We start from the raw sequence: 14308 nt of genomic DNA on the forward strand, positions 1-14308 counted from the left end.
GAAGTATCTTTCTTTCAGTCTATGAGAGGGTAAGATACATTCAGATAAATGTAGCACCTGGCAGGGATTCCTTCAAGAGCCTGAGTTGCAGCTTCACCCAGAACTTCAACCTTCAGATAGTAGAGCATCCGTACCCTCAGCAGCACCCTGTCCATGACACAATATACATACATACATATATATATATATATATATATATATATATATATATATATATATATATATGAACAGACAACATCAGAGTGCATTCACAAGATACAATCTGTGATGCTTAACCTCAGGTTACTCCATGGGAAGAGAAAAATGATTCAAGGTAGACTCAAGGCAACGTCTCCCACATGAGCATGCGAGTACATTTTACACTTATTTTAAATCACCATATTTAATAATACAAGCGGGAAACTAACACTTCTGTTAATTGGCCCAGCTGGCATGGTTCAAAATGGCCAAATTTTGGCTAATTAATCAGCCTGGCCAATATTTATTGGTCTATCACTAATCTTTGGTTATAAGGTGTCCAGGACAAGTGCCAAAATTGTATGTCAGCATGCCAATTAAGAATCTAATTTTGAAGGTGCTGCTTGGTATTCTTTAAGACGCCTCACTTGTTGCAGTGTTGTTTGAGGTGTTTCTTGTAGCTGTCGTCCTGCAGCACCACCTCTGGGTTACAGTGGACCAGCCAGTCAGCATTATTTAGCTCAGGTGGACTCAACTGGTTCTTCAGCTTCTTGCCTTTACGACCCCGTGGGACAGGAGCGGACAGACCTGGACAGGTGAAAAGTAAGAATTTAATGCTAAACCTTTGCACTGTTTTTCAGGAATTATGCAACAGCAGTCATCAGACTGCAATACTCAATTATTTCAAAGATTAGTTGCCGACCAAAAAAAAAATGTAATTACATATTAAATGTAGGGCTGAAAGATTTAGACAAATAAATCTGCGATTGCAATTATGTTGAAAAATACTGCAATTGCGATTTGAACCACAATATGATAATTAAAAAAATAAAATAAAAAAAAGAGTTTCCTTGGGCAAAAATGCTCTACTGCCAATAGACATACGCTTTAAGAAATGGTGTTAACACTTAAAGAACCAGTCTAAAAAAATAAACAATTAAACAGAGAGAGAGAGAGAGAGAGAGAGAGAGAGAGAGAGAGAGAGAGAGAGAGAGAAAAAAAACAGATTCACATCCTCTTCAATTATTTAATGGAACCCAACAATAAGTTATTATGAAGTTAATACATTTATACGGAAATAGATTTACATATAATAATATAAATATATATTTAATATATACAACAACATGTAAGCGCAGTGAGCAGCACATGCAGACTATTTATTTATTTAATTAAATCGCAGCCCTTGAGGTTTGATAATCGCACGACGCCATATCGCATTTTCAATTCTATTTCGATTAATTGTTCAGCCCTAATTAAATGTGTTCAGTAATTATTCGACCCGAGGGAGCATCAAATGGCTCAAGTTCAAAGTCATAAGTAATATATTAAACATTTTACGATGCACACAATAAAATATTGCATCTCGTTGTCTCATTTCTATAAACATTATTATTAAAAGGCAGAAATTAATATGCTAAATTAAATAAAAACAAATGAATACTAACACAAAACACACAACTACACATAAATGTATTAAAGCCAGCAGACATGAATATTCCGGGTTCAATACAAGTTAAGCTCAATCGACAGCATTTGTGACATAACGTTGATTACCACAAAAATTAATTTAAACTCGTTCCTCCTTTTCTCCAAAAAAAAAACCAACAAAAAAAAAAAATTAAAAATAATGGAGGTTACAGAGAGGCACTTACAATGGAAGTGAATGGGGCAAATTTTTGGAGGCTTAAACACAAATGTGAAGCTTTTAATTTTATAAAAACACACATTAATTCTTCTGTAAAAACTCATATATTATTTGAGCTGTAAAGTTGTTTAAATCATAAATTTTAAAGTCATTTTAGGGTTTGTTGACATTACATCGTCATGGAAACGAAGTTGTAAAATTGGATATAACTTTAAACAGAAAAGGTTAGTAAGTGATTGTATCACAGTATCAAACTAAAATTATGTTAACACACATATTGTTTAAGTCTTGTGGCTATACTTTTGAAAAATAGTATTTTAACAAAATAATTGGCCCCCATTCACTTCCATTGTAAGTGCCTCACTGGAACCCATACTTTTGCTTTTTTTAAAGAAAAGGAGGAACGGGTCGAAATGAATGTTTATGTCAATTGAGCTTAACTTGTATTTGAACCCAGAATATATAGGAAATAAAAATTTTTTGTATGATTTGAAATTTTCTCAGGGACTGAACAAATTTAGATAGGAGTGGAACAGTACTATTTACCTGAGTGGTTTTGCAGTGCTTGGTTGTGTCCGTCTTTAGTGGGTGTGATGAGGTCCCATATGAAGCTCTTGATTTTGTCGTCTCCTTTGTAATGCCGAACGCAGTAGACCAGAAGAGCTCTGCACAACATCTCCATATCTCTCTCTGTCAGGTGCCATTTAAAACGCCCATGATTGAGAATCTCCTTCCATCGCCCCCACCTTCACAACACAAAATCAAGTCACACTATTTGTTTGGTGAAAGATCTCTCTTGCGCTTCCAATTCAACTGATTCCTCAGTGCATGAGCCTTACAACCAGAATACAGCTTAATTTATAGCTTCTATATGACACTTTTTGCTTGATCTGCAAATGAAATTGCATATTGTAAAGAAAATTGTACATGTTTATTTTTATTTATCTTATACTTGTTTACAGGAAGTGATGACATTATTATATTAAAGGAATAGTTCACTCAAAAATGAAAATTCTCACATCATGTACTCACCCTCATGCCATCCCAGATCTGTATGACTTTCTTTCTTCTGAAGAACACAAATTAAGATTTTGAGAAGAATATGTCAACTCTGTAAGTACATACAATGCAAGTGAATAGTGACCAAAACTTTGAGCTCCAAAAAGATAGTAAGGCAGCATAAAAGTAATCCATACGACTCCAGTGATTTAATCCATATCTTCTGAAGCGATCCAAACAGTTTTGGGCAAGAACAGACCGAATTATAACTCCTTATTCACTGTATATTTTGCCATTGCAGTCTCAAGGCATGATCATGATTTCAAGCTTGATTACACTTCCTAGTGCTTGATGCATGCGCAGAGCACTAGATGGCGCTATAGGAAATGTAATCGAGCTTGAAATTATGATCGCCAAGGAGACTGCTGATGTCAAGATTTATAGTGAAAAAGCAATTATATTTTGGTCTGTTATCCAAAATTGACTTTTATGCTGCCCTTATGTTTTTTTTGGAGCTTCAAAGTTTTATTCACCATTCACTTGCATTGTATGGACCAACAGAGCTGAGATATTCTTCTAAAAAAGTCATACACATTTAGATGACATGAGGTTGAGAAAACAGGGACTATGAATTTTGGGGACTTTTTTTTTTTTTGCTTTAATAATGCAAAGGGCAAGTGAAAAACATTTTTTGGCTATGCTTGCCAGATGCAGCTATAATAATGCAACAACTGTAAAATGCACATTTAGACATGTACTGTAACTTGCAGATTGACTGGACTTACTGACTGAGTCCAACTATTCTTATATTAGCCGCTGATGATGCAGCATTACATTTACACAGAATGGAAGCCGCATCAGAGGTGGGTCAGAGCCAACATAGCACCTTTACACACAATTTGGGACCACCAGTGTCATCATAAGAGGCCCAGCAAAACAGATGAAGGACTGACCCAAAAATGAGCAGGTTCTTCTCCACTCTGAAGCACTCTGCTCGGAGGTAGCGTCTGTTGCGATCGCTGAGGCGTCTTGTGCGACAGGGTCGTTCCTCTGAGTCGCTGTCCAGTTCAGAGAACTCCATCAGCTCATCATCCTCAAAAGAGTTATAGTGGCGCGTCTGCTTCCGTACACGAGGCGTGTCAATCACCAGACTCTCCTAAATGAGACACAGACAACCATGCTGTTTACAACACATATGTACAAATATATTTAATATATATAAACAGATTTTGCCACAGGGGTAGGGCGACATTAGAACGACATTATGGTGAGTAAACAAAGAAAGAATTTTCATTTTAGGGTGAACTATTCCTTCAAACATCAACCATCCATATGTAAACATTCTGAGTTTGCACATTCATAACACACTGCAGTTGTTTGGCTGAAGGTTTTTCATTAATGTAACCCATCTGTTTTGACTATAACAAGAGCCTGATGTTCAAATCAACCCCTCTCTCCCTCGCTCTCTCTGGGACAGTCTGTGGGATGATTCTGTGGCGCTACACCACTTGAGTCACAGTGAGTTTGTACGCAAAGCTTGAGGTTTTAAACCATCAGGTATGGTACCTTTTCTGCCTTGGAGTCGATTTCCAGCTCAGCAATTTTGGCCCACTTCTGCCAGAAGTTTGGATCGTCCAGAGAAATGTCTGTACGGTTCCCTGAAGACACAAAGCTAGCCTAGGATTGACAAATAAAAAATTATTATAAGCACAAGGAAAGGAAGACAAAACAAGAGCAGGGGCACGTAACACATATCCAGTCAGCATTGACTGGGATATATAACTTTTTTATTTTAATATTAAAAGCTGAAGTATGTAACTTTTTCCGTGTTAAAATACTTTCTCCTATCCCAGCTTAATATGCAGAGACAACTATAAGTAAGCCATTCGTAGGAGATATGATTAATGGAAGAAAGGAGGCGTTTTCAGTAAGTAATTTATGTAATAAATGCGCTTTTTTGTATTTACTGTGCAAACAAAACTAGCGCTCCATCCCTTTACTAGAGCGCATGCACGTTAAACAGTTTCTATGCTGCGTGGAAAGAAATGATGAGAAAGATGCACGAAGAGAGATGAATTTACAGTCCAACATAAAGAAACTGTTGATTTCTTGTGTTCCAATGTGTGGATTACTAATTTTCACTGACATGTTACAACAAAAAAATTTGGGAATTTCACGCACTGTGAACACTGAATGTGCTGGGATCCTTAAAATGTTGCGTACGACATGCAATCCCACTCCAAAATTCATGAAGTGGGTCTTTTTTCCCTGCTGTTTTCTACACATTGGTAATTGCTATTGCTGCTGCTAAGACACTTGGAAAAAAGCAACGGCAGTTCTACGAGAGCGCGCTCAGTGTCTCCACACTCTTGTGCACTCACGTGACTGCCTCGCTGCGTCCAGTATATTATGCGCTCATGCGTCTTTGCGAGCTAAATATAATCACGCTCACTCATCTCTGAGTGCTCCAACTTTGTTCGCTCCATGTAATTTTTGATCTCTCTCGCTTGTTTTCTGCTTGCACTAAGGTTATAAATGCAGTACTGGCCCGATCGGGAAAGTGACAGTTTTATCTCTCTCTCACTGGCCCCGGGCCATTGGGCAGTCCTTATTGTCGAGCCCTGCCTTCATTTGTGTTCTGTAGAAGAAAGAAAGTCATACACATCTGGGATGGCATGAGAGTGAGTAAATGATGAGAGAATTTTCATTTTTGGGTGAACTGTCCCTTTAAGGTACTAATGTACCATTTCTACGACTTTCACTCTAACGAGAACATGCAACCTTTTGGCTATAAGCCCAGATCTTAAACTACAAGGCCACCCACAAATATCTGTTTTTAACTGGTGTGACATTGTTCAATATATTAGACAGATATCCGGTATACCTTAAAAATATATACCAGATGTGTACCTTGGCAAACGTTGATCCTTTCCCCTCAGACTGGATTGTGATGGTCTGTGTGCGTCGCTGCAGGATCTGATCAATGTCTTCCTCACAAAATTTAGAGCCCTCGTCTTCCTCGTCCATGAGCGCTCCATACGCTCCCTTCCGGAGGAGATCTTCCACCTCCATCTTAGACAGCTGCTGAACCTGAAACAGGAGGGCACAGTCAGTGTTGTCAATGTAAGTGTAGGGACTCCATAAATAAACAACAAAAATGCAAAGAAAAGAAAGATGAAAAGAAAAATGAGAGTAAAAAGTGCCTGTGGTGAGTTAATAAAGTTACTGGCAATATTTTTTAGGAATAGCAAAATAAAGCATTGTTGAAATCGTAATAGAAGTCAAATGGAGTGGAAGCAAATAAATAAAAAAAAAGATTGAAAAATAAAATAAGTAAAAATAATAATGATTAAAAAATTAAATTAACAATAAAATAAACAAAAATAAAAATGCAAAATAATGCTTATTTTAAATTGCAATGGAGTAAAATGGAGTAAAAACTAAATTAAAAAAATATTTAAAAAAAAAACATAATAAATTAATTAACTTAAAATAAAAAATACAAAAATAATACAAATAAAAATGTTAAACTGAAAAATAATGCAAGGTTGAAATCGCAATGGAGTAAAAATAAAATAAAAAAATGAATACATTTTTTTTTTTTTTTTTTTTTTTAAATCGAATGACTTAATTGATATTACAAATAATAAAAAAGCAAATAAACCAAAAATATAAAACTGCATAATAATGCATAGTTGAAATCGCAGTGTAAGAACCATTTTTTTTCATCCTTCTTTGTTTTGACATGGAAACTTGGTTTTGGACATGGTTTTGAAATGGAATCAAAGACAAGCGAAAACAATCAACTAAAAGCTCAACGACTGTGATGCATCTTCTAACAACTTTTATCTCAAAGAAAAATTGACTGTACTATAAGAAGGCTATCTAGGAATCCAACCTTCATGTGGCAACAGGCTAATTTTGAATCCTGTGTTTGCCTAATCAAAACGGCACACTTCTAGGGGCTATAGATCACTCACCCCATTGAGACTGCCCTTACGGTTGATGTCCTGTAGAACAGCCTTGTCCAATCCCAGTTTCAGACTGGCCTTGTCAAACATCTCCCTCTCGTACGAGTTCCTCGTAATAAGGCGATACACTTTCACTGCTTTGCTTTGACCGATCCGGTGGCAGCGAGCTTGAGCCTGTGGAATTCAAAGCATGTTTATAACAAACAAGGTATTTGTAGTTTTCGATATAAAACATCTTGAAAATATAAAACAGAAACTATGCTACAGTTTTAAATGGCTTCACTGCTACCTGTGGCATTAGACTAAAGATGCCACACAACTCACCTGCAAGTCATTCTGCGGGTTCCAGTCGGAGTCGAATATGATACAGGTGTCTGCGGCGGTGAGGTTGATGCCCAGCCCTCCTGCTCGTGTGCAGAGGAGGAATACAAAACGGTCAGAATCCACCTTACTGAAGCGATCGATGGCCGCCTGCCGTAGATTCCCTCGAACTCTCCCATCAATGCGTTCGTACGTATACCTGTATGTATCATACACATTGCAGGGAATTATGGGAAGTCATGTGCTGTTTGCTTTCTCTTTTGAATCTATATTTAAGGAATTATGGATTAAAACTACTAGCCCACACTTTCATTTTTTTTATCATGGTTCTCATATGTTGCTTACTGTTGTGTCAAAGTATTGTGATAAATACTAAATTAGGTTCTTGATAAAAGGAATATTCCAGGTTCAATACAAGTTAAGCCCAATCGACAGCATTTGTGCCTTGATGTTGATTACCACAAAAATTAATTTAGTCTTGAACCCCTTTTTCTTAAAAAATAAAACAATAATACAAATCTGGGTCACAGTGAGGCACTTACAATGGAATTTAATGAGGCCAATCTGTAAATGTTAAAATACTCACTGTTTTAAAAGTATAGCCACAAGACATAAACAATATGTGTGTAAACATGATTTTAGAGTGATAAAATCACTTATTGTGTTATCACCAATTTTACAACTTCGTTGCCATGATGATGTAATGTCAACAAACCCTAAAACGACTGTAAAAATGACAATTTAAACAACTTTACAGCTCAAATAATACTTCAGTTTTAACAGAAGAATTAATGCAAATGATTTTATAAACTTATAAGCTTCACATTTCTGCCTTTAAACCCTCCAAAAACTGGCCCCATTCATTTCTACTGTAAGTGCCTCACTTGACCCGCGATTTTTGCTTTCTTTTAAAGAAAAGGATGGACGAGTCGAAATGAATTTTTGTGATAATCAACATTATGCATCAAATGCTCTTGATTGAGCTTAACTTGTATTGAACCCAGAATATTCCTTTATACATTAAACAAGCTAAAATGTGCACTCAAGTCAAGTTTTACTGCTAATGAAATTGATAGTAATTTTCAACCTATGTATAAAATCATGACCACTCACAAGAGATGAGGACTCTAGTCACATCAGTAACCTTAAACAGGGTTGCTGCAGAGTTTTTAAAATCAAACTGTTTAAGACCTTTTTCAAGACCTGAACAAATAAAATGAATACTGTATCCCCATCCCAAAACAAACCCACACAATCTCAAAATAAATCTTGTATCACAGACTCTTACTTAAACAGACATTCAGCATAGTCTTAACATTGCTTATCAGTAAAACAAGGTAGGCTATATGCAAGTTTAAAATACTCAAGACACATTTTCCACATTTAAATCACATTACATTTGGTTTATGTACCATTATATATATATAAATACAAATTAGAGGTCGACAGATATTGGATTTTGCTGATACGATGTGTTGAAAGAAAAGCAATTAATCTGCCAATAGTTTTTAAAATTAGTAGCCTATATTAAATGTTCTTAAGTCTTTCCTTCCTGTGATGGGGAGGGCCAGACAGAGGCTACAAGAGTCCAAATTTAATTAAATTCCAGATGCAGTTTATGGTGCAACCAAAATACCAATATCTAGGGGAAAAAGATTTGATTCATAACCCGGAACTTTTTACTTTAAAGGCTGAAATACACTGGGGACTCTTATTTTGAAGTGTTTGCGCTTCACTGCTTCCAGCTGCTCATTCAAACAAATAAGGGAAATAAAACGTGCACTCCTACAATGATCTACAGTGTATTACAATATAAACAAGTAAAAGTAAACATTGTCATACAGCCTACAGTTGATCATTAGTGATCACTTGTCATAAATTTCTGATATAGCCAAATGATTGTGAACTGCTCTGCAACAGCTGGAAACACTCACAAGCTCCCGCGTACTTGGAGAAAATACAGTGCCTTGTTTTCATTTTGAAGGACGCAGTGCATGCACTTATATAATAAATCATATTCTTTTGAAGTTTGATAACCACATTAGGTCATATCATGATTCCGGTCTTTCCGACTCCAAATTTAAGACCTCTTTAAATGATAATTAAGACATATGTTGTATCATTGAATATATTTAAGACTTTTTCTGACTTTAAATTTGGGAAAACTGAATTTTAGGCATTTTAAGACATTTGAAAGATCTGCGGGAATCCTGTTATAAAAGCTGTTTTATTCTACATTGAGAGGGTCCCCTTATAGGGGCTGCCATGTTCTGATCACATGACCTGTCGAGTACTGCACTAAATGCTTAATTTAAGTAACTCCCCTGTTATTGGACAATTTCACACATGGATTCAATTTATCATGGCTAACTGTGAATAGTGAAATTCTACAATGGCATTTGTAACTGAAAACTATTATGTTTGAATGATGCTTCATCCAGGCCCCTATGTGTCAGTGTATGTCTAAAATGACATGCAAATAAATGTCACCTATAAAGTGCACCTTTAAAGTCAACATGGCATTCGCAATGTGACACATTTCTACATGAAACAGAAAACTCAATGAGAACAAAATGCTGGGACTTGGAAGTGTTCTTCCAAATCTTAATGTATCCACTAAAAAATGTTTATTTTTGAAAAACCTACTGTTATTTGCTAATATTGCTGTAACCTTTATTACATTTACGTTATGTTAACTTTAAAGTACTGTGTTAACTATTGGGAAGATTTTAGAAAGACTGCATTACCTACAACAGTAGTCCAAAACTATATCTAAACAGCAGCTGTATTTGGTAATTTTTTGCCCCACATGGAGCCTTTGTGAAGTCAGTCAAAAAGGAAAGTTGTTTCAGAGGCAAATCTTTACATTTTGATAGCAGATTATGAAAACAAGCAGCGTTTACCTTTGTAATAATGTGTACTGATGAATCGTAACATGTACTGTCAATTTTGATTTCATCTCGACTTTTAGTGAACGTGAAAACGTGTTTTAAAACATCAGCTGAATATTTCTTTTTTTTAAATGTGACTAATGGCACTTAGTAATAACCAGCTGTGTCACCTCCTCTGAATGAGGTAGTCCTCCAGTATATCCAGACATCGGACCATCTGTGAAAACACCAGCACCTTATGTCCCCCGGCCAAGAGTTTGGGCAGCAGTTTGTCGATAAGTACTAGTTTACCGGCGGCCTGGATCATGGCCTGGAGTTGAAAATCCACTGCATCTGGACTGTAGGTTTTCCTGAAGCTCTCAAGAATCTTTTCTTCAGCACCTGAGAAAAAGAAAGAATTTAGGAGTCTATTTCAGTGCTACAAATTAGAGCCAATGTAGAGAACTGCAACCATGATTTTTCATGAATTGTCATTTTCACTCTTGGAACGTTTTAAAATTTGATTACACTTGAGAAGCACAATAACATAAGATATTAAGTGACCCTTTGCTAAGCTGTGCCTTAAAAGAGTTTCTGACCAATCCTGTCTTAGCAACTGTTGTCGGGCTGCCATTACTCTGACACGCATTTGCTATTTTCCAATGAGTGCCTATGGCAGTAATGTGTGTTCAAATAGTTTTTTAGCGGGACTTTATCAAAATGATTAAAAAAATGCAAAACACATTGATGCCAGGTCACTTGTAATAGTGACACGAGGTACTCGCAGAGATTTTCTCTATGGAAAAAGAGCATTTATTTAAACCAGGCTCCAGAAAGTGGAACTTGTGATGTCATAAGAACCAAATACATCTGCATATGACTGCTTCTTCATCAACGCCTATTTTTCGTCATTGCACCCTTGGCCCCACTCACTGATGCTCACAATCAGTCACAGGTGAAGAGGAGAGAGGGCCTGTCATGGGAGAATCATCTACACTTTTAAAGGGACTCACACAGGACACATTCATGTGCCTATCTGGATTTAAATGTTTTTCTACACTAGATGAATTGCTTTGACTGTTATCATTCATCTCGTGCCGCTTTTAAAAGATGCGATGTCAAGTTACAACTCTAAAAAGGAGACCTCCATTCTGTTTCATTCAGCTGCGCTGTTTCTTGCTGTTTTGAAAACGTCATGGACCATTTTTGCACCCATCTATGCTATTTTTAATTGTTACTCTTTTGTAAACATGCACTAGATGGACGTCTTTGATCATTTTGATGCATTTCCGGCAATGTTCGCCGCATTTTAAGAGCGGTACAAGCGCAACTTTTAAAACTCATTCTTCTATTGCCACTGACTGGGAGAAACACATGTCGTTCTGTGTATAAACAAACACGGAAGATGTGAGATGTGAAGACCAGCGTCTCTGCTTTGGCCTGTTGAAGCACCCAACATCACCATGGGTTGTATTACGTTTGCGTATTCCGAACATTTTAGTGTGGATTGTTTTTTCAGCTGATATCAGTGTGGATTGCTTGTGAACCAGTCAATACATGAATAAACCTTTTAAAGGAACTGTTATTGAATGAGCATTATTAAAGGACCCGACGCAAAACCGTAAGTAAACAGTTTTATTCACAAATGGATTGAACTGTTTCAGTCCTCATTCCCATATGAACATGTATAACATCAACGAGGACATCTGCATTTGCTCCAAGGTAAATTAAAGCTAATAACTGAATGTTAATTCATCTACTTATTGATTCAGGTCTTAGTAAAGGCGATAGTAAATAAAGAGTTCACAGCATCATAGTGAGTGTATTACAAGACGTTATAACAACAGGTAGTGATTTAAATATTGAGATATAGTGAGAAAAATGAACTTGTATTCCATTATAATTAGTTAAGTTCAATCGACAGCATTTGTGGCATAATTTTGATTGCTACAAAAAATATTTTCAAATTGTCCTTCCTTTTACTAAAAAAAAAAAGAAGCAAAAATTTGGGTTACAGTGAGGCACTTACAATAGAAGTCAATGGGGCCAGTCCATAAACATTAAAATACACACTCTTTCAAAAGCATAGCCATAAGATGTAAACAATATACATGATAACATGATTTTTGTGTGATAAAATCATTTACTAACCTTATCAGTGTAAAGTTATAGCCAATATTTCAACTTCATTGGTATGGTGACGAAAAGCTGTAAACCCTTTAAGCGATTTTATTGCTCTAAAATCATGTAGAACATGATTCTATTACATTATTACACAAGTCATGTTAACACATATCACGTCTTGTGGCTAATATATTGAAACAGTGTGTATTTTAACATTTATGGACTGGCCCCATTCACTTCCATTGTAAGTGCTTTACAATCAAAAACATTTTCTGTGATAACATAATTATTTTTCTTACCCATTGGCAAATGTTTTTTTCTTGTTTTAAGCATAACTTTTCTCTATCTTGTTATTTTGCTTCTTCAGTAAATGTACTGTACCTTTGTTTTAAGGGTGCTTAGATTTTTCTGGTTAACAAGACATAAATGGACTAAAAACTTTATGGTTAATGGAACTTGGGTCTGCACCCAAATCTCTAGTGTGAAAGTGACGTTAGACTACACTCCATACCACAACTGTAATGCATGCATGTTTGTGTGCACCTGTGATGAGGTATGGGTGATTGCAACACTTGCGAAGCTCCATCATTGTGTTGATGAGGTTGGGCATGTTGTGCTGGTTTGCTCCTTTAGCCAGGAATGCAAAGTTCTTCTCCAGAATGGCTCGGTAGTACTTCTTCTGAATGTTAGTGAGCTCCACCTCGATGATTGTCTCTTCTTTTGGGGCCAGATTCTTTTCCACATCATCCTTTAATCTTCTCAACATCATAGGCTTCAGAATGGCCTGCAGCTTCTTTACCTGTAGGTTTGTGGGTTATTTTCAGGTTAAAAGTTAAATTAACACCCAAATCAGAACACCTATTTCAGAGTTTGCTAATCAAGGCAAGGTGGTTGCATTCAAACAGGTCCAGTTTAATTTAGTTACACTTTGTTTTTTTGGCAAGATTCTAACAAATTGTCTTGCTTACTGTAAATAAGCTTCCTCACAACAATTTGAGGGTTGGAGTAAGTGGTTCTTATACCTGCTCCTCAGTTTTCAGGTCTCCAAACTCCTCCAGAAAAGTGGTCTCAGAAGGGAACTGTAAGGGTTCGAGGAAGTTCAGCAGACTGAAAAGCTCCTCAACTGAGTTCTGCAGAGGGGTTCCTGTCAGAAGAACTTTGTGTTCCTGGAGGGAAGAGACAAAAGACACACCAAAACAGAGAGTTCAACATACTGTTTTATTTTTTTAAATGTGTAAATAAGTGTGTCATTTCTAAGACTCTAAGAGGATATGCATCACAACTAAATATGTGAGAGCGTGTGCACTTACCACTAAGCCACGGCTATGATAAAATTGTGTATGTCTCTATATAGAAATGCACGGCAGCACTGATAAGTATGTTCAAGAACCCACTGCTATTCACTGAGGATGCCCATTCAGCATTGAGAGTTTGAGAGATATGATTTTTTTGGAAAATAGAGCATTGCATCAAAATGTATCTTAACTTTCACACACTTGCCATACTGCAGTGATATGTACAGTGAGAGGAGATTACTCATTTTGTGCCGGGAGAGGATGTACGCATGTACATGCAGTGAAGCAGAACTGAGTAGCTAAATGAGACATGCACAAGAGGGACAACCCTGCGATGAGCTACACTTCCTCTTTTCTGCATTTGCACCTGAATTCTCAGATACAGCAGTAGCTGTTATTAAATGTAGATTCAATGACACATAAACCCTGGGTCAAATATCTCTGTGTGAAGAGTTTCATGGTCATTGACATTTCAAAGTGTAAGGTTCTGTTTGTCTAGCCTGCAATTAATACACTGTGATAACTACAGAGTTTGAGTTAAAGGGTTTGTTCTCCCAAAAATGAAAATTCTCTTATCATTTACTCACCCTCATGTCATCATAGATGTGTAAGACTTTCTTTCTTCTGCAGGACACAAAAGAAGATTTTTAGAAGAATATCTCAGCTCTGTAGGTAAGTGAATGGGTGGCCAGAACTTTGAATCTCCAAAAATCACATAAAGTCAGCATAAAAGTAATCCATATGACTCCAGTGGTTCAATCCATATCTTCTGAAGTGATATGATAGGTGTGGGTGAGAAACAGATCCATTTTTAAGTAATTTTTTACTAGAAATCTCCACCTTTTGACCACCCCCGACCAGTAGGTGGCGATATGCATGAAGAATGCGAACTGCCAAAAAAAC

General features: G+C 36.6%; 2 protein-coding genes across 4 annotated transcripts in view; one reads left to right on the forward strand and one right to left on the reverse strand.

Annotated features, from left to right (window-relative positions):
* Positions 1–14308, forward strand: part of LOC127448893 (RIPOR family member 3-like) — a 241818-nt gene that overhangs the window by 106759 nt on the left and 120751 nt on the right. The window lies entirely within an intron of this gene.
* LOC127448890 (chromodomain-helicase-DNA-binding protein 6-like) overlaps positions 1–14308 on the reverse strand; it is a 77390-nt gene that overhangs the window by 25367 nt on the left and 37715 nt on the right. For all 3 annotated transcript variants that reach the window (XM_051711803.1, XM_051711801.1, XM_051711800.1), the window contains exons 14-24: positions 13133–13276; positions 12654–12909; positions 10178–10388; positions 7120–7315; positions 6805–6969; positions 5735–5914; positions 4391–4501; positions 3778–3980; positions 2372–2571; positions 606–765; positions 58–147 (exon numbers count right to left, since the gene is read on the reverse strand). In XM_051711803.1, coding sequence (XP_051567763.1) covers positions 58–147; positions 606–765; positions 2372–2571; positions 3778–3980; positions 4391–4501; positions 5735–5914; positions 6805–6969; positions 7120–7315; positions 10178–10388; positions 12654–12909; positions 13133–13276 — 1916 coding nt within the window. The remainder of the gene's footprint in view (positions 1–57; positions 148–605; positions 766–2371; positions 2572–3777; positions 3981–4390; positions 4502–5734; positions 5915–6804; positions 6970–7119; positions 7316–10177; positions 10389–12653; positions 12910–13132; positions 13277–14308) is intronic.

Source organism: Myxocyprinus asiaticus, chromosome 12 (genome assembly GCF_019703515.2).
Source record: "Myxocyprinus asiaticus isolate MX2 ecotype Aquarium Trade chromosome 12, UBuf_Myxa_2, whole genome shotgun sequence".
Taxonomy (NCBI): Eukaryota; Metazoa; Chordata; class Actinopteri; order Cypriniformes; family Catostomidae; genus Myxocyprinus; species Myxocyprinus asiaticus.